The sequence below is a fragment of the Lampris incognitus genome, chromosome 1 (genome assembly GCF_029633865.1).
Source record: "Lampris incognitus isolate fLamInc1 chromosome 1, fLamInc1.hap2, whole genome shotgun sequence".
NCBI lineage: Eukaryota > Metazoa > Chordata > Actinopteri > Lampriformes > Lampridae > Lampris > Lampris incognitus.
The window spans coordinates 116,929,791-116,955,302 of NC_079211.1; the positions used below are offsets into that span (position 1 = coordinate 116,929,791).

Here is a 25,512-nt window from a genome sequence, read left to right on the forward strand (position 1 = left end):
TACTGGGCATCCGAGTAGTGTAGCGGTCTATTCCGTTGCCTACCAACACGGGGATCACCGGTTCGAATCCACGTGTTACCTCCAGCTTGGTTGGGCGTCTTTACAGACACAATTTGCTGGCTATGTCTGCGGGAGGGAAGCCGGATGTGGGTATGTGTCCTGGTCGCTGCGCTAGCGCCTCCTCTGGTCGGTCAGGGCGCTTGTTCTGGGGGGGGGGGGGCTGGAGGTAATAGCGTGATCCTCCCACGTGCTATGTCCCCCTGGTGAAACTCCTCACTGTCAGGTGACATGTATCAGAGGAAGCATGTGGTAGTCTGCAGCCCCCCCTCTCCCCCAGATCGGCAGAGGGGGTGAAGCAGTGACTAGGATGGCTCGGAAGAATGGGGTAATTGGCCAAAAATACAATAGGGGAGAAGAAAAGGGGGGGTGTCCCCCCCCCAAAAAAGATTGAGGTTTACTAACACAAATTCCCAGGTCCTCCAAATTAGGATCCAAGTACAGTTTAAACAATATGTAAATACCAGCACATTAATTTCATAGATTAAGGTTTCCAGATTGTTGACTGTCAGTGATCATTTCTTATTAGATAGGAGTATTGGACCTGTTAAAACCATTTGACTGTTCATCATGCAACATGCCACATGGAATCACAGTCACGTGCCTGGATCAGAAGATGCCTGGATCAGAAGGCCCTATCTTTTAAATTTCAAGCTTTTGCTGTTCCACCATGGCAAAGGAATGTTTGTGTCTTCAAAGCTGCTGCTCCAAAATGCTTTCCGATGCATCTGTTTGTTTTTACTCTTTATTTTGTAGGTGAAATTGTTTGACAGCAATTGCATCATATTATTTGTGGACTAAAAAACATGTGCTATAGAATTAGTCATCATTTCAGCTAAGTTGAAGACAATTTGTAATAGCGTTGCATGAGACCAGGCTACAGTTGGCTCTTTGCTGTGTCAAAATAACACAATATAATGCAGCATTTTCTATATCACTAAGGTCTAGTCACAGTCAAAGTTTAGGTAGGCCAAATTGCGATTCTGTCATCGGCCAAATTTGCTTTGCCTGGTGATTGACAGACTTTACACTGCATGAGTGGCTGCTGCAGCTCGCCAGTGTCAAACACACTTGGTGCAAGAATGAAACGTGATCCAGTTCATACGTCAGTCACATTTATAATATGAGATAATGTTAAGGGGTTGAGTGGGAGTGTATCATTGTGTATAATGTGTAATACAAGTTTGCAACAATGTGGTGTAAATACAGCAGGGCTGCCAACTTGTGGACATAGTCTGGAGTGAGATTGTGCGAGGTAGGTAGCAGGGGAATTGCAGTTTCACATTTTTAATGACTTGGAGGCAGCCTAGTCTCGCTCTCCCTCAAAAAAAAAAAGAAAATCACTGTTCTCTGACTCCAAAAGGACCACGTGATCTATTGTAGTTCATACTGGTTCATTTCTTTTTCTTTTTTTTTTCTCCTTTGGATCCCCCCCCCCATTTTCTCCCCAATTGTATCCAGCCAATTACCCCACTCTTCCAAGCCATCCCAGTCGCTGCTCTACCCCCTCTGTCGATCCAGGGAGGGCTTCAGACTACCACATGCCTCCTCCGATACATGTGGAGTTGGCAGCCGTTTCTTTTCACCTGACAGTGAGGAGTTTCACCAGGGGGACGTAGCGTAGCTATCCGCCCCCCCCCCCGAACAGGCGCCCCAACCGACCAGCGGAGGCGCTAGTGCAGCGACCAGAACACATACCCACATCCAGCTTCTCACCCGCAGACACGGCCAGTTGTGTCTGTAGGGATGCCCGATCAAGCCGGAGTTAACATGAGGATTCAACCCGGCGATCCCCGTGTTGGTAGCTAATAGAATAGACCGCCACGCCACCCGGATGCCTCATATTGGTTAATTTCAGTGGCTAATTGTCAAACCAAAGGACTTCATCACCCACATTGCACCATGTTAGCATAGGAAAATTACCATTTGGTTTGTCGGGGTTTTCATGCAGTGAATTGTGAATTTGGTCATTTGCATCAGTACCATGCTCAATGTGAGTGTCGGCAGCCCTGTAGAGTGACTAAATTATGACTACAAAAAAAATAAGTAGACTAATAAAATCAGAGGTTTAGGGCATCCGGGTGGCATAGCGGTCTATTCCGTTGCCTATCAACATGAGTATCGCTGGTTCGAATCCCTGTGTCACCTCCGCCTTGGTCTGGCGTCCCTGCAGACACAATTGGACATGTCTGCGGGTGGGAAGCTGAATGTGGGTATGTGTCCTGGTCACTGCACTAGCACCTCCACTGGTCGGTCGGGGCGCCTGTTCAGGGGGAGGGGGAACGAGGGAATAGCGTGATCCTCCCACATGCTATGTTGCCCTGGCGAAACTCCCCACTGTCTGATGAAAAGAAGCGGCTGTATTGGAGGAGGCATGTGGTAGTCTGCAGCCCTCCCCGGATCGGCAGAGGGGGTGGGGCAGCGACCGGGACGGCTCGGAAGAGTGGGGTAATTGACCAAGTACAATTGGGAGAAAAAGGGAAAAAATTAAAAATTAAATAAAAAGTGGGAAAGCACTGTACAATATCAATAAATAAGACAGTATATAAACTGAACAAAACACCATAATGAAGACGAGACTACACAAGACAAACAAAGAGCACCTCAGGTAGACTCATGCAGTGAACTTACAGATAGACTTTTAAAGATTAGGGTTAGGGATTTAAGTGTCAACTGTCTGGGCAGACATAACGGGGAGGTAATTTGTTTCACAGACTCGGAAGCAGTGGCAAAAGCACAAGGCCCCTTAAAGGGAAATTCCACGTGTTTTCAACCTGAGTCTTATTTTCGTAGTATTCTTTTAGATCAAGTAAAATTATTGAATGAAATACCAGAAGTACAACTTGCAGGAACGACCTACCATACTTGACCTATTTTGCATGCAAGGCTACATTGGTGGGCCTCATGTGTAAAATCCATATTTTATGATAGGTTAAGTACGGTAGCTTGTTTCTGCAAGTTGTAGTTCTGGTATGTAATTGAATAATTTTATTTTTAATTCCAGCTAATGAATTTAAAATCTTAACTTGATTTTCACTTGCTCATAAGAGATTTCGACAAACTGAACTTGTCTGTTAGGATGCCCTACTGACGCCAGTGTGAAGCGGAGTGTTTGTCTAGGTTTGTCTCCAAAAACCTCTACAATGACGCAAGTATGTAAAATTCCATAACAATCGGTAGGAATGATGAAAAATACTACGAAAATAAGAACCAGGTTGAAACAACTGGAATTTTCTTTTGAGCGTTATCAGAGGCCACAAAAACATTTGGCTGGCTGATCTGAGTGAAGTAAATGTGAAATGGGGACCAGCCCAGTAAATATTTAAAAAATAAATATAATATCAGTTTTAAACCAAACTGGGAGCTGAACATACCACACTGTGAATTCGACTGCCAGGACATTTTTAGAGATGATAGACAAAATGTTTAGAGGCATATTTTAGTTAGTTTAGAAAATATACTTTGTTTGTTTGCTCTGATTTTGTTATGGTTGTAGTTGTAATTGCATGCTGTTTGTTGTAATCGCCATACTATGTATCTGACAGTTAAGCCTATATAACCCACTGTACTGTTTCTTTAGATGGAGCCCGATTTTCAGGAAACCAGACCTCGGAACTACGTACTCTCTGTCAGCGCCTCTGGGGTAAGGACTTGATGGGGCAGGTCTTCATTCGCTTTTCTGATCTCGGTGGCACGGTGGCGCAGTGGTTAGCGCGGTTGCCTCACAGTAAGAAGGTTCTGGGTTTGAGCCCCGGGGTAGTCCAACCTTGGGGGTCGTCCCAGGTCGTCCTCTGTGTGGAGTTTGCATGTTCTCCCCGTGTCTGCATGGGTTTCCTCTGGGTGCTCCGGTTTCCTTCCACAGTCCAAAGACAAGTAGGTCAGGTGAATTGGCCGTACTAAATTGTCCCTAGGTGTGTGCGTGCGTGTGTGTGTGTGTGTGTGTATGTGAGATGGCCTGTGGGCCTGTCCAGGGTGTCTCCCCATCTGCCACCCAATGACTGCTGGGATAGGCTCCAGCATCCCCGTGACCCAGAGAGCAGGATAAGCGGTTCAGATAATGGATGGATGGATTGATTTCTGGGATCTCTAGGCTTTGAACATTTTAGAGATTGGACAGAAATTAGAAGGACTAAACTAAGGAGTGGTTGAAGACCACTATATTTTTTCCTATTGCCATTAGCAGTTATGAATAGCCTAATCTTAAACTATACACTGAAGTTGCCTAATTGACAGCCATCTCGACAAGTCAAGAGGACATCTAATTTGGCATTGACCAAAATACTAAATTATAACCCACAATTTGAAATAAGTGAAGATAAGAACTGATAGTATATGCCCACTTTGGAGCCCTCAGTAATGTGGAACACTTTGGGTCCTCTGTTTTATTTAGCTACTGCATTTGTACCTACATTGTGGTGAATATCATTTGCAATGGGTACACTGATTATCTTGGTTAAGAAAGTTTAAGGGTTGAATATAACTGGTGCATATCAGGGTCAAGTTCGCACATGTCTGATAATATTTATTCTTGTACTAGTTACTTTCATAGCCCATGCTATTCTTTTTTAATATCAATCAATATTTACTGCACCAGATAATTATTTCTATCTTTTGAGGGTGGAGATAATCAAAGCATGAGTTGCTTCACCGACTTCTGGTCATTGCTGATGACTCAGAACTACCATCTGCATGATATCATGGTAGCACGATGGCAAGATGCAACACCCTTTTGCCAGTTTCCCCAGGCACTTCTAGAGCAGAATTAGTTTTATAAATATTATGAATCAGCTAGTCAAAACTATACTCTTAATACAAGGCAATTTCATCACAACTGTATAAACTTGAACACAGGGCAGATTCACGTATTGTATGGGATTTGTTCAATATTGAAACATGTTTGATAAAACCCCATTATCCAATTAAGGTAATGCATTTAAATTCAACATCTTTCTACTCTAACATGGATGTTCATGTACAGTTAGTATTTCTGGATTGAGCAGTAAGGGCGGCGTTTGCATATGGCAGAGTATGGCAGTTGCCACACCCTAGTGTGGCAATAAAAATGGGAAAATTCGTGACTTAGATTGAAATGTGAACTAAATTTCTTGTTTAAACACCGTGGAATAAATGGCAAGTTAATAAATACAGTAATTTGGCAGATTTCCCAGGTTCAGTCTCACACTAAACTTGTTGCCATGAGAACCACTATGACATTGCTTCACTGTGGTCAGCGTGCTTGGCTGCGCGCTATTATTGGACAACCGCAGAAAAATGAAGAGAACAAGGCTGCCTAAGCAGTCATCTTTAGACAGTTTTTTAACAAAAAAGTTCATCACTGAGCAGCATGGTACTGACAAAGGAGACACAGTCAGCAAAATGCCATCTAACACAGCTCAGTCCCAGCCTAGCGTTACATCTCTGATGCTACCTCGTGTTAGCAGCGCTAGCATAAGGAATGATATCAGTAAAAATAAAAACGAAGTGCCAAAACAGCCGCAGCTAGCTAGCTTTCCCATCAGAAATGGGAGAAATTTTTCAATGCAACTTTACAAGACTTGCGAATGGGTTGAATGTTCCATTTCAGAGGATGCTGTTTTTTGCTTCACTTGCCGTCATTTTGGAGGTTTTCCACTTGGACCGGGAGAGAGAAGTGGAGCATGGCCATTAATAGAGTGAATCTGAATACTTTATTCATCCCCAAGGGGAAACTGGGTAAATTGGAAGTTTTACTTGCTGGAAGAATAGGCATGCACAGTTATGGGAACTTTAAGATCGTCTATGACGCAGAGATGCCATGAAGCTATGGACGGAATACAAGGATGTTTGCGCTGGTAAAAAGCCATATATAAAAACAGTCATTAACAGCAATAGATCAGCAGAGGTGAGAGAAAATCAAGTTCAAGTCAAAGCTTTGCTACGAGCAGCAAGTTACCTGGGCTGTCAGAGGTTGCACTTTCGTGGACACGATGAGCGCAAGGAGTCAAGCAACAGAGGAAACTTTACTGAACTGATGGATGTCTTTGGAGAAATAGACAGTGCAATGAAGGTGAGCATGGACAGAACATACTGAGATTATACGGCAAAGGACAGTCAAAATGATCATATCACAGTTTTTGGGGAAACTATTGTGAAGACAATTATCACTCAAGTTAAAGAGGCCAAGTTTTTTTCCACTTTTAGATTATTGTGTTGTAGCGTTGTTATTCTATGTTAAGTACTCCGAGAGAGCCGCAAAACCAGGTTCATTGTATGTGCAAATCTACATGGCCAATAAAAATGATTCTGATTCTGATTTTGGCCAAAGAAACCAAAAGACTTGTCTAAGAAGGAGCAGCTTGCAATTCTTCTGCGGTAAATTCTGGTGTTGTAAAAGAGCATGCTATAGGAACTTTATATATACAGGACCTGTGTGCAGATTCACTTTTTAACTTTGTTGTTAATAAGCTGACTGAGTTGGGTGTAGACGTACAGTTTTGCGTTGGACAATACTATGGTGGTGCCAGTGTTATGCGGGGCTCAGTCAATGGAACACACGCCTTCACCCGAAACAGGTAAAGCTTAAGTTATTACAAAGATGGTATATCCACTATCTCCATATTCAAATGTGAGGCTGCTCCCTAGATGATGACACTATTTGGTGCTCTAAGTGTCCCTTGGCACGATTTTCTGTTGTTCGGTGGCACAGCGTAGCTGAGATTGCCGCAGAAGAATCCTGTTGCTTTCTGCCAGAACTGCTGCCGAGTTGACAAACGAAGCTGCCAGTTGCCGGAACCACTGTCGAGTTGACTGAGCGGAGCCGCCACGGTTTACCCTTTCCGGGTACTGACAGATGACAGATAGACTGTGCCCGGGGATTTGAATTCAGAGTTACCTTCTCCTAGCCTTTGCCTAAAGAGGCATCAACCTACAAGGCAGCAGGTGGTTTTGTTGTCAGTGTTTCTTTCTCCTAGCCTTTGCCTAAAGAGGCATCAACCCACAAGGCAGCAGGTGAATTTCAAATCAGAGTTCCCTTCTCCTATCCCAATATGTTGGCTTGACTGGACACCATGGGAAGTACCATACGGGCATGCAGGAGGACCAGATCTATCAGTAGGGACGTCGTCCTTAGCCAAAGGGCCCTTGCTGAGGTAAGGTGCTACCCCTCTACAGCCTGCGGTTGCAGTTCAGCGTCTTAACCAGGACAGGGCAAGTCAATGGAGTTCAGGCAAAAATTAGAGAGAAAATACCTCATGCAGTGTACACTCATTGCTATGCCCATAGACTGACTTTAGTTGTTGTAAATACTATTAGTAACATTCCTGAACTGAAAGACTTTTTTTGACGTGATCCAAATGCTGTATTCCTTTGTTGCTCAAAAACACCTGGGACAGAGATACTAGAGCTGGAACGGACCTGTACAACTAGGTGCCTGTACTGGTACAGAACTATCCAGAAGCTGATATTGCGCTATGAGGTGGTCATGGTTGTTTTGGATACAACGGCTGCTTCTTCCAAGGATGGATCAGTTGAGGCTGCAGGTCCAAATTATTGTGAAACTTAACATTGTTGAGAAGATTTTAGCTGCTAATTTCTCTGAACAGCTACAAGAGTCTTGCCTTGTCCTCAAAGCAGTAGCTCTGATCTGGAGCAAAAAATGGCCACTTGAGATGATTAGATCTGATGCTGAATTGGAGGCACTATCAGAAAAGGCAAAAATCTTGGCTGTCACACTTTGTGTGACACCTGAGGAAAGAGCCACAGTATCCAACTCCCGACCAGCAAGACTATAGAAGTTATCATCACTCTTGAACGGTTAACTGACTCCACTAGTGGACATAGAGAGAATGTGGGAATAGACAGCACAAAAAGGCTATGCTATGCTGTTATAGACTGTTTCATCGCTAAATTCAGTTGCCAGTTCAGTGACAATGAGGGCCTTCTACAGTCATTAGTCTTTTGACTAAAGCTCACCTGAGTTCATGGATCTCACCAAAACTGACGAATTTGCAAAATACAATGCACTGCACATAGATTAAATTGTGCTACAGTCCCAGGCAAGCTCTGCCAAGATGTTCCTAACTACGGGGGACACTCAAACAGAAGACAACATTCTGCCAGCTCTCATAAGATTGCAGTCCTTGCTAATTGCATTCATTGGAGTGGTCAAACTGTTTGAAATTGTGGTAACTCTACCCATCTCAACAGTTTCAAATGAATGCTTTTTCTCAGTCCTTAAAAGAGTAAAGACATATTAGAGGATCATGATGGGAGATGAAAAACTAAGCCACTTGATGCTGTCAGTGGAAAAAGAATTGGCGAAAACGCTTGATTTGGAGGAACTTGTGGGTACATTTGCTCAGCTGCATCCTTGCTGCTACCCTCTCATGGACTAACCTAATGACTTTACTGTGAGCACAGAAAGGCAAGACCTGTGTTTTTATCTATCCTACCAAAGAAAACACTTTAAAACCTCAAAATTCGCAATTTGTGAGACACATTAGCAGTCGCAAAATGATTGAGCTGAGTATTTTGAGTCTGCATTGCCTAGACCTATAGAATCAATAGGCTATTGTTGAGTCCACACAGTTAGTAAATTGCGGATTAGGGCATAAGCATTTGTGTGGTGTGAACGTCTTGCCTTGCATTGTTTTTGTTTGTTTTTAATTTTCCCTCTTTTTCCCAACACTTCTGAGTTGTCCCGGTCGCTGCTCCACTGTCTCTGCCGATCAGGGAAAGGCTGCAGACTACCACATGCCTCCTCCTATACATGTGGAGTCGCCAGCCGCTTCTTTTCAGCTGACAGTGAGGAGTTTCGCCAGGGGGACGTAGCGCGTGGGCGGATTACGCTATTCCCCCCCAGTTACCCCTCCCCCCCGATCAGGCGCCCCGACCGACCAAAGGAGGCACTAGTGGAGCGACCAGGACACATACCCACATCCGGCTTCCCACCCGCAGGCACGGTGTGTTTGTAGGGACCCTCGACCAAGCCGGAGGTAACACGGGGATTCAAACTGGAGATCCCTGTGTTGGTAGGCAACGGAATAGACCACCACGTTACCTGGACACCCCAGGTCTTGCATTGTTTAGGCATCTTCTACATGATATTTATAGCATTTATGCACAGGTGTGTCTGAGCAGTTTTTGTGTGGAGACTTTTAAGCAGATCTTGTCTCTTTTCTCTAGGTTGTGTACATTGCCAGTTAGATTTTTACATACATTTTACTTGTTCTCGTGCTTAAGATTATTTGGTCCTGAGAGTCTATGTAATTTTATGGTGCCATTACGTACGTTAGATGCGGTGCAATATTCTGGTGTGAGACATACACTGTATTTGTGTTTTGTCATCACTGCCATACGCTAGGTTTTGGGGAAACGCTGCCACTGCAGAGCAGTCTGGTCTGTCTAAAGGCTTTATCAAAAGTAAAAATATTTTCTGTGCTAGCTCTTGGGGCCTCTAAAGAGCTCTTTCAAGCATTCTCCTGTTTTTTGTTCCCTACTTGTACAATATTATGACGAAAGCTTGTTGAAAAAATACACATAAATGATTAACCTATTGCATTAAAAAGAGAATATTCTAGAGAGCCTTCTTATTGATAGTAGTTAAAGTAGGCATTACCTGTACATATGATTACACTGAAAAATGTCCTCTCAAGTGCCGTAACAGCTCCTTGTAATGTCATAAATCTCTCTCTCTCTCTCTCTCTCTCTCTCTCTCTCTCTCTCTCTCTCTCTCTCTCTCATGTTCTACCCACTCCCTGTTATACCATGCCCTCTCAGCTCTGGACCGAAGAAGTTGAAAAAGTGAGTATAACAACATCAGTGTTGTTCCCTTTGTCGTTCTGCTACAGCTCTTTGGGCTTATTCCAACTCTCTGATCCCATCATGCCACCTCTGAGCTGTGCAAAGTGATTTTACTGAAGGGGATAGTATGGCATACTTCGAATGTAGTTTAGTTTATGTACAGTATTTGACCCATTAGGTGTGGTGGCCTCCTATATTCACCAACAATCGCCATTAAGATAATACTGAAATTCCGTTCTAGGGTAGAACATGTCAGCAAATGTTTCTTCTTGACGAGGTTAAGATCAATGTTTTTCCACTCTTGTTGGAAAACACAACACCACAGCCAGTATGTGTCACTTGACGCGTGATCAAAAAGGGAACTTTCTACTTGGTAAGTGATATAGAATTCAAATGGTTCTGTGGCGCAGTGCTTGCACCGCTGCCTCACAGCAAGAAGGTCCTAGGTTTGATTCCTGCCCGGGGCGGGATTATTACTGGGGGGAGTTTGCATGTTCTCTCCAGGCCTGTCAGTGTACAGTGGCTGTCTGTGTGCAGCGGCTGTCTGTGTACTCTGCATGTTCTCTCTGTGGTCAGGTGTGCTATCTCCTGACTAGGGACCTTTCTGTGTGGAGTTTGCATGCTCTACCTGTGCTGATATGGGTTTACTCCAGTATCAAAAAGAACCCAAATAAAGACTTATGTCCTCTCCGTGGCCATCTACATCCACCTGGAGTTGGTCATTGGGGGCTGAAGAAAAAGGGCTGCCCACTGATCCTGGCTGCCCCTGGAGGAAGGACAGCGAGGATGGAAAAAATTCAGAGGAAGCATTTCTTCAACCACCCACTCCCTGCATGCGAGTGTGTGTGTGTGTGTGTGTGTGTGTGTGTGTGTGTGTATGTATGTGTGTGTTCAATTGTAAGATGGAGGAAGTCTCTTCTCTAATGATGGCGTTAATACAAGTATGCCCAGTGAAAATTCTGAACACTCCTTGACCATGAAAAAAATATTCTTTAATTTCTCAAGGAATTACCTCTCAAGTTGAGGATGTTTGGAATTTGCTTTTATACGTGCTTTGGCCTGCACGCTTTCCTGGCTGCTCATAGCAAGAAAGTTCTATGGAAGTCTGGGGAAGATACTGCACCAGTAGGTTTGGCCATTTATCCCAGTTTTTACGATGGCAGTGTGCAAGCCTATAATTTGTAGAATGAAGTTAATTCTGAGTTTTTAAGAGCAGCAGTATTAACTACTGCCAAGGCCAGGGAGTGGTATTAAAACGTAAGTAAGCGCTTGTTTTTAGCCTGTTTCCCCACACTCAGTCTTTAAAAAAAGGGTACAAAAGGGTTGTAGTTATAGAGGACAGTGATGGAGGTGTCCATGTATAAAGGATATAAAGGGGTGTTGGTATAGAGGACAGTGATGGTGGTGTCCATGTATAAATGATATAAAGGGTTGTAGATGTAGAGGACAGTAGTGATGGTGGTGTCCATGTATAAAAGATAAAAACGGGTATAGATGTAGAGGATGTAGTCAGTTCTCGAAATTAACGATGTCCCGGGGACCATAAAAAATCCTACTGGGGCACAAATATATTTTGTCTGGGACAATTCCGGGACAGTGAAAAAAAATGTCAAAGTAAACTTCGAAATAGATGTTATTTGCAAAGTCATTAATTATGAGTATCTAGACGTTACTTTGTCATTTGAATAATTTAATAAAAACTAGTGGTGGGACTTGATCAAAAAATTAATCGAATTAATTATGGGCTTTGTAATTAATTAATTGTAATTAATCGCATATCGATATTTGACACCAGAAGCAACATTTTTCAATTCAAACAGGTCTTGGTAGATGACTAAATCAATGAATAGACACATACATAAGTTTAAACAACAAAATCCTGTTTATTTTGTTCAAAACAAGTTTGTTTTGTAAACACAGTACTTTTTGTAACCCCTGATCTTCTACCACTGAAAGTGGTCTACAGTCCACAGCAATCCATTTCGCCAGTGAGTTTGTTAATTTATCAGACGTGGACTTACTCATCTTGGCTTTGAACCCCGTCATCTGGTGGAGAGTCGGTTGGCGACTCTGCTTGGTTGTACTAGGAGCACGAGCACTAGCGTTAGCGTTAGCTCCGGTGTTCGTACTAGCTGCAACGTGTTTTGCATTTAGGTGGTACCGGAGGCTTGAATAACTGCGGTGGAATGCAAACCTTTGTTGCAGAGTCTGCACACAACAGTGCTCTTATCTAGGCTTCCATCCGACCGGTTTTTAAATGTAAATTCCCCATCCACAGAGCTAAGCAACTCGGTGTCATCCTTGTCGTCCATCACATCTGTTGTTAGCATACTAACTTGTTAGCCTAACCTACTCCGCCTCCCGCTTGACTGACGTCACTCGGGGCATTGGTATAATCCGTATGCCAGAAACGAGTGCACTGAGAAGCGTTCCGTGTTGACTGGAGTGTAAAAATAAAATGCGATAAAATGCGTTAATTTTTTTAACGCCTTTACTTTTCCTATAATTAATTATCGAATTAACGCATTAAAGTCCCAGCCCTAATAAAAACGTGTGAACGGCGAAACTACAGAAGGCTTACGTTCTTGCGGCACCTCACGATAGGGCAATCAATCGCCTGTTCGTGCAAATCATAGAATGCATTCTACGTCATCCACTCTGCCAGTGGCTGCTGCTTGACTCGCGCCAATGCAACATTCATAGAGCGATAGACCATCATCAACGACAGTTAAAAGAAGAAGAAGAAAGAAATGCTGAGGTGGTTGAATAAACAACCCCCTGATGCAAGCCCCAATACTGCCGACTCCCGAAACGACTGCCGACTCCCGAAACTAATATTCATTTGTTTAATAAAAGAATAAGTATTTTAAACTTATTTGGTGGACCAGAGTCCATGGTGTGATGATTAAGTGACAAAAAGGGATCAGATTATATATATTCTGCATAATTGGGGGGGCGACGACAAGAATTAAAATTCTGGACACTGTTGGTTATATCCGGGACAATACAAAGTAGAATTCGGGACAGTTGTGGGACACTGAGGAAAAAAGTTAATTTCGAGCCCTGGATGTAGTGATTGTGGTATGGATTAGACTGAAGAAAGCAAGTTTATTTATATAGCACATTTCATACAATTGGCAATTCAGCGTGCTATACACAAATGAAAACACAAGGAACAACCTTATAAAATATAATTAAAAGAGAGTAGATAAAAACAAATAGGAACAATCATATATAAAACATAATTAAAAGAGTACAAAGTACATAAAATGTACTTTCAAATAGTAATATAATTAAAAAGAGTAATATAATTAAAAGACAGGTACTATAAAAAGAAAATATAGAGTACAAAAAAAAGCGGCATGGTGGCGCAGTGGTTAGTGTGGTCGCCTCACAGCAGGAAGGTTCTGGGTTGGAGCCCCGGGGTAGTCCAACCTTGGGGGTCATCCCGGGTTGTCCTCTGTATGGAGTTTGCATGTTCTCCCTGTGTCTGCGTGGGTTTCCTCCGGGGGCTCCGATTTCCTCCCACAGTCCAAGGACATGTAGGTCAGGTGAGTCAGCCGTACTAAATTGTCCCTAGGTATGAATGTGTATGTGTGTGTATGTCGGCCCTGTGTGATGGCCTGGTGGCCTGTCCAGAGTGTCTCCCCACCTGCCGCCCAATGACTGCTGGGATAGGCTCCAGCATCCCTGCAACCCTGAGAGCAGGATAAGCGGTTCCGATAATGGATGGATGAAAAAAAAAAGAATAAATACAAAGTCACTTCCCTGCTGGGAGTAACTAGAGATCTACTTCCAGAATTAAAGTGCAGTAGGAATAAGGTGCAAGTTTTAATGCTCAATCATAGGCACAAGAAAAAAAAAGAAAAGACATGTTTTTAACCTAGATATCAAAAATTGCTATATTTGGGGCACATCCAGGATCTTCTGGTAGTTTGTTCCAGTTGCAGGCAGCATAACAGCTAAATGCTGCTTCACCATGTTTGGTTTGGTTTGGAATCTGCGCTGAACAAACTGACCTGAGCCCATGGATCTTAGAGCCCTGTCTGGTTTATACTCTTCAAGCATGTCAGTGATGTATTCTGGGCCTACACCATTCAGTGATTTGTAGACAAGTAGCAGCACTTTAAAATCTATTCTATTGCTAACTGGAAACCAGTTTAAAGATTTCAGGACTGGAATAATGTGTTCTGTTCTCTTGGTCCTGGTTAAAACTCTAGCAGCAGCATTCTGAATAAGCTGCAGCTGTTTAATGGTCTTTTTGGGAAGACCAGTTAAGAGACCGTTACAGTAATCAATTCTACTGGAAATAAAAGCATGGATGAGCTTCTCTTGGTCATTTTGGGATACCAAACCCTTGATTCTGGCTATATTTTTAAGATGATAGAAGGCTGTTTTAATGATTGCTTTGATATGGCTGGTGAACGTGAGATCTGAATCTATTAAAATGCCAAGATTTCGGACTTGGTGTTAGAAGTGATAGGGGTTATAGCTGCCTTTCTCCCCTCTTCTTTTCTTACTTATTTTGACTGGTTTTCATTGAGAAATGATTGGAGGTCTGGTTAAGCAGGGTATATAAGAGGACGTCACCGTGAGGTGCGTGTGCGTCTCCTGGAGTTTGTTAATGGCGGGAGGTTGCCTAAACGCCTCAGGATGCGCCACTTTGAGAATGCGGTGCAGGTTCACACCGTTCCAGCTTTGAAGGACTTTGAAGAAAACCAAGTCTCGTTTATTTTTTTAGGATCCATCCACCATCAACCTAAACTGAACTAAACTACCAAGACGGTGTCTGCCACTTACGGAAGCTGAGACCCACGTGGCCGAGGCCTTGTCGGAGGGACCTGCTAACTGCTAGCCTGCTACCTCGGTAAACTAGCCCACCTCCGCTATTTCTCTCATTTTGGAAATCAGTCCTTCTTATTGTTTTTTCCTTGTTTCCATCTTTTCTACACACTCCAGGTTAGGACTAGTGTTGCGTGTTTAACCCTTAACCCCTAGACCCGACTAGTCCGTAACATAATTTGGGGCGCTCGTCCGTGATTTATTTGAAGATAAAATGCATATTAATGTTTGATAAAACCGGTTAGCGATTAGACGTCAGTAGCGAGTTACATCCAAGCATTCTGTTTGTGAGAAGCGGCACAAATGAGTTGGATTCAGCTCGGGGAAAGCCGTATGTTGCTAGGTTTAGATGTAGGCCACGGACATAGAGTTACGTGCAGAATAGCTGCATGGTGCAGCTATTCTGCAACTTCTCACTTGAAACAGATGGTTGTATATGTATGTAAAACTAAGCTAGCTAGAAGGGAAGTTAGTGAATGTATTTATCGTGTGTGTTGTGGTTAAAAACAGGGATATTGGTCTACAGGTTGATAACGGATTGGTTTGGCTTGTTAGCTGATAGCTACTTGACTAATGGTTGCAGGTGTTTTACTGGTGTGTACTGCAGTGTATTGGTTTTGGGTCTTCGAGTAACGTCGTGAGCGCTCTGTGTGCGGTCTGTTCATATCAATTTCTGGGAATATTTCGATTTATGAGCTACCTCTTGTTGCAGGTTATGTTTTGTCGGTAAGAGTGTTTGGTAATAGTTACCTTTAGAGGTAATTTTGTGAGAGTCGTGTCTCTTTTGGTTAGCCTAACTTTTGAGAGAATTTGATAACGATAACCATGGCAACGTTCAATGTAGAGGAGTTTTGTGGGAGTGATTTTTTTGCGCAAGGAGTTGCGTAAGCTTAAAAAGGAAGATTGGCTTTCAGTAGCTCAATATTGTGAGGTAGACGTCACCCCAGAGACGAAAAAGCCAGAAATTGTGGAGACCCTGATTTCAGTGTTACACCTCAAAGATCACATACATGAACGAGCAGAGCGAGAGAGGGGGGGGGGGCGGCTGTTTCAGCTTGAGTTAGCAAATCTGACATTAGAGCAAGAGAAACTTAAAGTGAACAACATTGACTTACAATGTAAGCACGAAGCTTGTTTTGATGTTTCTAGCTGTTTGAGACTCATGCCAAAATTTAACAGAGATGATGTGGGCTCTTTCTTTGACGCTTTTGAGAAAATTGCCAAAGAGCTAGAATGGCCTGAGAATAGGTGGACGTTGCTTGTCCAGAGTGTGCTTGAGGGCAGAGCTCAGGAAGCTTATGCTGCGTTAGATGCTTCTGACAGCAGAGACTATGCTACTGTGCGGAAGGTGGTTCTGACAGCCTATGAGGTGGTGCCAGAAGCCTACCGACAGAAGATCAGGTCTCTGCAGCGTAAATCAAGTGAAACTTTCCTTGATTTGGCTAGGCATCAGGAGGTTGTGTTTGACAGGTCGTTAGCAAGCACTAACACTCATACCTTTCAAGAGTTGTGGCAACTTATGTTGGCGGAGCAGTTCAAAACTAGTTTACCCCGGCATATGGAGATACATCTAAATGAGATGGGCATTACTGAGTTAAGAAAAGCTGCTATGGCAGCAGATTCTTATGAGTTAACCTTACAGAGAAATGTCATGGAAAAGAAAGTTTGGCAGACAGGATAGGAGGCAGTCTGCAACTGACAGGCCTGGTGAGGCTGTCATGACGGAATCTACTCCCACCTCTGTTCAGTCTCCAGGGCCAGGGAAAAGATATGAGAAGCCTTATTTTGTATGTGGCTTTGCTGCATCTGGGGTGTGACCCGGAGATGGCCAGCACCTCCTCCACCAGCTGGTCCATGCTAGCACACCTTGTGTTGTGACTGTGTGCTGTGTGTTTTGTTTGGTCACAAGTTGTAGCTGGTTCACCTGTGGGTCGAACGCAGCTACGTTATTTGGCATGGGTCGCCACAGGATGACCATTTTGTGTGTGCTTTGTTTTGTGTGGTCACGAGTTGAAGCTGGTTCACCTGCGGGTCAAACGCAGCTACATATTTGGCGTGGGTTGGCACAGTGACCACGTTGTGTGTGCTACTTTGTGTTGTCTGTCAGTAACTTGTTGTGGTTGAGGGGCCACTTTGTAGGTGACCATGTGTTGATGGGGAGGTGCTGGCCATTTTTGGGTCACGTTTTGGATGTAGTGGAGCTACTTGCGGTGATCCATTGTTGTGGCTGAGGTGCTCCACCTTTTTGTTTGGTCACATGTTACTGTCATGTTATGTAGCACATTGTCCGTTTTTTTGGTTCTTGTGGGGTTTTTGTTAACAAGCCTGTAGGGGCTTGTTTTTATGGGTGGGGGTGTTACGGCCACGGCTGTGCCTGTGTCCATATAGTTTTGTTTTGTTCCCTCCTGTATCTAACCCTCACTCTGGCTCTACATTCGGGTATCCGCCAGGTGCTCCTCATCACCTAATCAACCAGTCAACAAATCAGCAATTTCCATTAGCTGTACATAGTCTTGTTGTTGTTTTAGGAAATGAGAACATAATATAAAAAGGATAAAACAAAAAAACAAATAGGTTGAAACCAGATTTTTTTTTTTTTTGTATGGGGGGAGGAATGTTAGAAGTGATAGGGGTTATAGTTGCCTTTTTCCCCTCTTCTTTTCTTACTTATTTGGACTGGTTTTCATTGAGAAATGATTGGAGGTCTGGTTAAGCAGGGTATATAAGTGGACGTCACCGTGAGGTGCGTGTGCATCTCCTGGAGTTTGTTAATGGCGGGAGGTTGCCTAAACGCCTCAGGATGTGTCACTTTGAGAACGCGGTGCAAGTTCATATCATTCCAGCTTTGAAGGACTTGAAGAAAACCAAGTCTCGTTTATTTTTTTGAGGATCCATCCACCATCAACCTAAACGGAACTAAACTACCAAGACGGTGTCTGCTGCTTACGGAAGCTGAGACCCACGTGGCCAAGGCCTTGTCGGAGGGACCTGCTAACTGCTAGCCTGCTACCTCGGTAAGCTAGCCCACCTCCGCTATTTCTCTCGTCCTGGAAATCAGTCCTTCTTCTTGTTTTTTCCTCGTTTCCATCTTTTCTACACACTCCAGGTTAGGACTAGTGTTGCGTGTTTAACCCTTAACCCCTAGACCCGACTAGTCCGTAACACTTGGTCTTTGGTTTTTAGAGCTCAAGACTTGAGTGGTTCATTTATAATAGTTCTCTTATCTTTGTTGCCAAACACAATAATCTCTTTTTTCCTTATTTAATTGAAGAAAGTTTTGGCTCATCCAATTATTTATCTGCTCCAAACAGTGACACAGTGAGTCTATTGGGCTGAGATCATCAGGTGAGCAAGCCAGATATATCTGATTATCATCTACATAACTATGGTAATCCATGTTGTTGCTCTGAAGAATTTGGCCTAAAGGCAGCATGTACAGATGAAACTGGAGAGGTCCGAGAACCAATCCCTGGGGGATTCCACATGTCATAGCCGCTCTATCAGATTCATAACTGCCAATGGTGACAAAGAAACTCCGGTCTTCTAAATAAGACCTGAACTAATTAAGGACTGCTCCAGAAAGTCCTACCCAATCTTCCAGCCTGTCCAACAGTATTCTGTGATCTACAGTGACAAATGTCGCACTGAAATCAAGTAAAACCAGAGCGGATATTTTACCTGAGTCAGTATTCAGCTGTATATCATTTAACACTTTTATAGCTGTGTCAAATGCCTCACTGAAATCAAGTAAAACCAGAGCGGATATTTTACCTGAGTCAGTATTCAGCTGTATATCATTTAACACTTTTATAGCTGTGTCAGTACTGTGGTTAGGTCGGAAACCTGATTGATATTTGTCAAAATGACCATTTGAGTTCAAAAAATTCCTGAGTTGATAAGAAACAACGGAAGGGGGCAGTGTTGTCGAGAACATTGACCCAACTTCTCACAGTTCTTCCCAGAGAGTTTAGTTTGCTTACGCCAACATGTTCATCAATATGTTAGCAGCTTAAAATGTTTAATTAGATGTTTGCTCCTGGAATTTAAGCCTCCTCTTATGTTCAAATAAGATTACATACTTGATGTTTGGGATCATACCGATCCCAACAGTTTAAACCAACCCATGATCATTCAAATTAAAATGTTTTACAATTTGTGTCACGGTATAAATTCTACCTTTTTATCAGTCTTTGACCTCGAAATATTAGTGACAAATGCATTCGTTGTGCCCATAAACCATCGCAGCATATGAAGAAAATGTTATTGCTTTGCCTAAAATGGAAAATGTGGGTATTTTTGGAGTTTTGAAGACTATTTGTTTAATTAATGTCATGTTTGTGTCTCATTCAACTATAGAAAAACTGGAAATCAAAGAACATAGAAATTATTAAAGAAGTGCATTACTAGAATAGGAAGTACAGAGACTATTATTTGCAGATGTACAGGTTGTATTTTACACATCTGGTGCTCATCTTGGAGTCGGACTTGGAATCAGGGATGTTTTTTGTTTTCTGATGGTACCACCCACCGTTTTTGATTCTGATTTTTCAATGCTAAGCTGCAGCAAATCTTTGTTTGTTTATTTTAATGAATATGGCGTAAAGCATTGTAGGCGCTCGCATCAATGATTATTGTAGAAGATGACAAGAATCCAATAGAGGGTCATGTGTTGGCACCTTTTAAATGCTGTGACCTTGTCCATGTTATTGAATCGTCCCTTTTTCAAATTGTAGTCCAATCTTGGGGGACGTCCTCTGTGTGGAGTTTGCATGTTCTCCCCGTGTTTGCGTGGGTTTGCTCCAGGTTCCTCCCACAGTCCAGACATGTAGGTCAGGTGAATCGGCCGTACTAAATTGTTTGCGTGTGTGTGGTGGGGGCGGGTGGGGGGGGCTGTGTGATGGCCTGGCGAATGGGCTCCAGCATCCCCACGACCCTGAGAGCAGGATAAGTGGTTCAGATATTGGATGGATGTTGTATAATGTCACTGGTTTAGTGTAGTACATTGTATCTTCACAAGATTGGCACATAGTGATGTCACATTACAGGCCTCAACAGTCAGAAAATCCCCCAAATATGGTCAAAAGTTGCATCACAGGTCGACATTTGATTTGTATAATAGCAATGTGTTACACTGGCTGTCATACATGTTGCCCAACAACAAAAAGAATACATCATATTGAACATCGATCACAACCTACAGCTACAGTCTAAAAACCATCAGGTAATCTTGAAAATGGAAAATCATCCTTGGAAGGATAATGATTTGTTACAAGCTTTGAAATCTTGACTTGTCATTATGCTGTTCCTTGTCCTCAGGCAGAACAGGAACTCCGCGTGGCCCAGACGGAGTTTGACAGGCAGGCAGAAGTGACTGGACTGCTTCTGGAAGGCATCAGCAGTACGCATGTATGGCCTTCTACACACATACAAACACACTTTAATCCATAATTCACCGATTTAAAAAAAAAAAAGAAAAATAACTTTTGACTTATTGAATTATTATTATTATGTTTTGTTTATTAGTTTTGTTCTCTGCTTTAGGACAAAACAGAGTTAAATTCCACATGTATATGAAATAAATGGTTTAATGTTTGAGTTGTGTATTTGCAGATCATAGGTGAGCTTAAAGAGTGAGCTCTAATATTTTGGGTTCTTTTTGTGTAGGTGAATCACTTGCGCTGCTTGCTTGAGTTTGTGGAGATGCAAGCAGCCTACTACAAGCAGTGTCATTTGCACATGCAGGACCTGCAGAAATTGCTTAGAAGGTGAGGACTATATGGAGAATTGTATGGATAGGTGGTTTCCCACTATGGTTATTAGGTGAATAAGCTCCCAGTTGGAGCAGTATTTATTGGTGGCAATCAAAGGGTTTGGTAAGATTAAAAAATAACAACACATTTCTAGAGGCAAAAGGTCCATTTCTCTTTCATAATGCACTGCAGCTTAAATGCATATAAGCCTCAACTCATTTTCATCACACTCAGTGAAATTTATGGTAAGTGCCAAACATTACTTGAAACCAATTCTTTGAAAGAAAAAAAAAGGCTTCACCGATGCTGAATGCATACCATGCTTTACTTTCCTCAGCTGAAAGCCAAAATTCTAAAGCGGATTAAAATCTATCCTCTTCTTTTGGCTGCTCCCATTAGGGGTCGCCACAGCGGATCATCCATTTCCGTTTCTTCCTGTCCTCTGCATCTTCCTCTGTCATGCCAGCCACCTGCATGTCCTTGCTCACCACATCCATAAACCTCCTTTATCCTTCCTCTTTTCCTCTTCCCTGGCAGCTCCAGCATCTTCAACTTTACCACCTCCAGCTCCACCTCCTGTCTTTTTGTCAGCGCCACCGTCTCTAAACCATACAACATAGCTGGTCTCACAACTATCTTGTAAACGGTCCTGCTTTCCATCCCCCACACCAGCCTGCACGCTTTTGGGGATAGAGCCTGTAGTGTGGCAGCCCCCACCCTTTGGAACTCTTATTTCAGCAGAGATCTGCAACGCTGCTCCTTTGGACAATTTTAAAAGACTACTGAAAACCTACCTTTTACTAAGGCCTATGGTCTGTAGTCTTTTGATCTTTGTTTTAGTCTTTTTTTTCTTATCTAGTGTAAAGCGTCCTTGAATTCCTTGAAAGTTGCTATACAAAACTAAGTTGTTGTTCTTGTTCCCTTTCGCTCTCGCTGGTACGCTTCTGTCGCAAATCACTCCTGACAGGTTTCTCAACTCTCCACCCTGCCTGCACTCACTGTTTCACCTCTCTTCCACACTCCCCATTACTTGGAAAAGTTGACCCCAAGTATTTAAACTCATCCACCTTCGCCAAGTCCTTCCATCCTCACCATTCCACTCTCCTCCCTCTCCTTTACGTGTATGTATTGCGTCTTGTTCCTACTGACTTTCATTCCCCTTCTCTCCACCTCCACCTCTCCAGGGTCTCCTCAACCTGCACTCTACTCTCACTACAGATCACAATGTCATCCGCAAACATTAATAGTCCACAGAGAGTCCTGCCTGATCTCATCCATCACCATTGCAAACAAAAAAGGGCTCAGAGCCAATCCTTGATGTAATCCCACCTCCGCCTTGAACCCATCTGTAATTCCTACCACACACTTCACCACTGTCACACTGCCCTCATACATATCCTGCACCACTCCTACATACTTCTGTGCCACTCCTGACTTCCTCATACAATACCACACCTCCTCTCTCGACACCTTGTCATATGCTTTCTCTAAATCCACAAAGACACAATGTATGTAACTCCTTCTGACCTTCTCTATACTTCTCCATCAACATTCTCAAAGCAAACATCACATCTGTGGTGCTCTTTCCTGTCATTAAACCATACTGCTGCTCGCTAATCATAACCTCTCCTCTTAACCTAGCTTCTATTACTCTTTCCCGTATCTTCATGCTGTGAATAATCAACATTATACCTCTGTAATAACTTCGACTCTGCACATCACCTTTATTCTCGAAAATCGGTACCAGTATACTTCTTTTCCACTCCTCAGGCATTCTCTCACTTTACGAGTTTGTGTTAAACAATCTAGTTAAAAACCCCGCTGCCATCTCTCCTACACACCTCCATACCTCCACAGGTATGTCATCTGGACCACCTGCTTTTCCACTCGTCATCCTTTTCATAGCTGCCTTCATTTCATCCTTGCTAATCCACTGCACTTCCTGATTCACTATCCCCACATCATACAACCTTCTCTCTCTCTCATTTTCGTCATTCATCAGCCCTTCAAAGTACTCCTTCCACCTTCTCAACACACTCTCCTCACTTGTCAGCACATTTCCACCTCTACCCTTCATCATCCTAACATGCTGCACATCCTTCCCAGCTCAGTCCCTCTGTCTAGCCAATCGGTACAAGTCCTTTTCCCCTTCCTTAGTGTCTAACCTCTCATACAACTCACCATATGCCTTTGCCTTTGCAACCTCTCTTTGTCTTACGCCACATCTCCTTGTGCTCCCCTCTACTTTCTTTGTCTGTCTGACTATCCCACTTCTTCGCCAACCTCTTCCTCATACTTTTCTGTACTTCCTCATTCCATCACCAATTCTCATTTTCTTCCGTCCTCTCTCCAGATGACACACCAAGTACCTACTTAGCTGTCTTTCTCACAATCTAAGTAGTTGCCCAGCCATCATGAAACTCTTTATTATCACCCAGTGCCTGTCTTACCTCATCCCTGACCTCCACACAACAGTCTCCCCTCTTCAACTTCCACCATTTGATCCTGTTCTCTGCATTCACTGTCTTCCTGTTCTTGTTCTCCAAAGTCATCCTACAGACCACCATCCGATGGTGCCCAGCGACGCACTCCCTTGTCACCATCTTTCAGTCCCCAATCTCTTTCAGATTGCACCTCCTGCATAAGATGTATTCTACCTGTGTGCACTTTCCTCCACTCTTATATACCCTGTCTTCCTCCCTCTTCTTGAAATATGTATTCGCCACATCAATTTCCATCCTTTTTGCAAAATCCACCACCATCTGTCCTTCCACATTCCTCTCCTTGACACCATACCTGCCCATCACCTCCTCATTACCTCTGTTCCCTTCACCAACATGCTCATTGAAGTCCATTCCAATCACAACTCTCTCTTCCATGGGTACCCTCTCCACTACTTCATCCAACTCACTCCAGAATTCTTCTTTCTCTTCCATCTCACACCCAACTTGTAAGGCATATATGCGCTGATAACATTCATCATCACACCTTCAATTTCCAGTTTCATACTCATCAAAGCAGATTAAAATCTATAAACACATGAAATAACATGGATTATAGATATTTTTACCTTAGTGGCAAGATGTTTTAGTGTTCTTTAACCGCTGAGTCTAAAGCTTCCTTAAAATATCTTCACTCCCCCTCTTCACTCCAGTTCCCCAACCGCCCCCCAGTGAGTCACCAATGGATACCTTGTTAACGCTGGATCCACAACAGAAACGCCCCATCTCTACTATTTACAGCCTAATCGACTCACTAAACTCAGGCCTTCTTGCCCAAACTAAAAACTCCTGGGAGATAGACCTAGGTATTGAGCTACCAGAAGATAGGTGGTATCGCATTTTTAATCTGGTCCACTCATCCTCAATTTAATTGTAGCAGGCATGGCCTGCTACAATTAAACCAAACCGCTTATCCTGTTCTCAGGGTCACAGGGATGCTGGAGCCTATCCCAGCAGTCATTGGGTGGCAAGCCATATATATATATATAAATTTTTTTTATTATTATTTATTTATTTTTATAGCTCAAAGTTGTTAAATGGCAGAACAAGCTTGCTTCGTGCTCAATGCACTCATCAGCTGCCTACACGGTTACAGTAAACGCCCTTATTTATACCGGTTGCCTACGTTCTGTGTGCGGTGTTCAATTTCAGGGTAGGGGGATGGGCCAATCTATGGTTGGAACATTGATACATTTGAACTGTCCAATGGGGATAGAGCTTACTGTAACTCTTTATTGTAGGGTCCTTACTGTAAGGTTACAGTAAATGTCCTTAACCATGTAGGCACCTGATTAGTGCATTGAGCACAAAGCAGGCTTGTTCTGCCATTTAACAACTTTGAGCTATAAAAAATGTATCTTTTCTCCTGAATTGTTGAGCTCTTTTTTTCTACATCGAAGGCTTCATTGCAACATCCTGTGGATATATATATATAGAGAGATAGATAGATTTTTGTTTTTCATCCGCTTGGTTTGCTTCTCCAATTTAGGCTACAGTTGGGTGGGATGAGGGTGGCTTATGGGTTTGGGGGTTCGGTTTTCATGGGGTAAAACTCACAGGCACGTTTACATTTTGTTCTGTTTGTCTTATAAACCTGTGCAAAAATGCAATGAAAAGATTTTTTAAAAAAGACAAAAAAAATTTATACACTCACACACACACACACACACACACACACACACATACACAGTGCGTCCGGAAAGTATTCACACCCCTTCACTTTCCCCACATTTTGTTATGTTACAGCCTTATTCCAAAATGGATTAAATTCCTTTTTTTTCTCTCATCAATCTACACACAATACCCCATAATGACAAAGTGAAAAAGGTTTTGTAGAAATTTTTGCAAATTTATTAAAAATAAAAAACTGAAATATTGCATGTACATAAGTATTCACACCCTTTGCTATGACACTCAAAATTGAGCTCAGATTCATCCTGTTTCCACTGATCATCCTTGAGATGTTTCTACATCTTGACTGGAGTCAACCTGTAGTAAATTCAGTTGGTCGGACATGATTTGGAAAGGCACACACCTGTCTATATATAAGGTCCCACTGTTGACAGTGCACATTAGAGCAGAAACCAAGCCATGAAGTCAAAGGAATTGTCTGTGGACCTCCAAGACAGGATTGTATCGAGGCACAGATCTGGGGAAGGGTACAAAAAAATTTCTACAGCTTTGAAGGTTCCGAAGAGCACAGTGGTCTCCATCATTCATAAATGGAAGAAGTTTGGATCCACCGGCACTCTTCCTAGAGCTGGCCGCCCAGCCAAACTGAGCAATCGGGGGGAGAAGGGCCTTGGTCAGTGAGGTGACCAAGAACCCGATGGTCACTCTGACAGAGCTCCAGCGTTCCTCTGTGGGGATGGGAGAACCTTCCAGAAGGACAACCATCTCTGCAGCACTCCACCAATCAGGCCTTTATGGTAGAGTGGCCACACGGAAGCCTCTGCTCAGTAAAAGGCACATGACAGCCCACTTGGAGTTTGCCAGAAAGCACCTAAAGGACTCTCAGACCATGAGAAACAAAATTCTCAGGTCTGATGAAACCAAGATTGAACTCTTTGGCCTGAATGCCA

At 43.1% G+C, this 25,512-nt stretch overlaps 1 protein-coding gene across 2 annotated transcripts in view; it reads left to right on the top strand.

Annotated features, from left to right (window-relative positions):
* Positions 1-25,512, top strand: part of LOC130108932 (endophilin-B2-like) — a 75,536-nt gene that overhangs the window by 37,223 nt on the left and 12,801 nt on the right. For both annotated transcript variants that reach the window (XM_056275576.1, XM_056275584.1), the window contains exons 6-9: positions 3,638-3,700; positions 9,814-9,837; positions 19,996-20,085; positions 20,344-20,444. In XM_056275576.1, the coding sequence (XP_056131551.1) occupies positions 3,638-3,700; positions 9,814-9,837; positions 19,996-20,085; positions 20,344-20,444 (278 nt within the window). The remainder of the gene's footprint in view (positions 1-3,637; positions 3,701-9,813; positions 9,838-19,995; positions 20,086-20,343; positions 20,445-25,512) is intronic.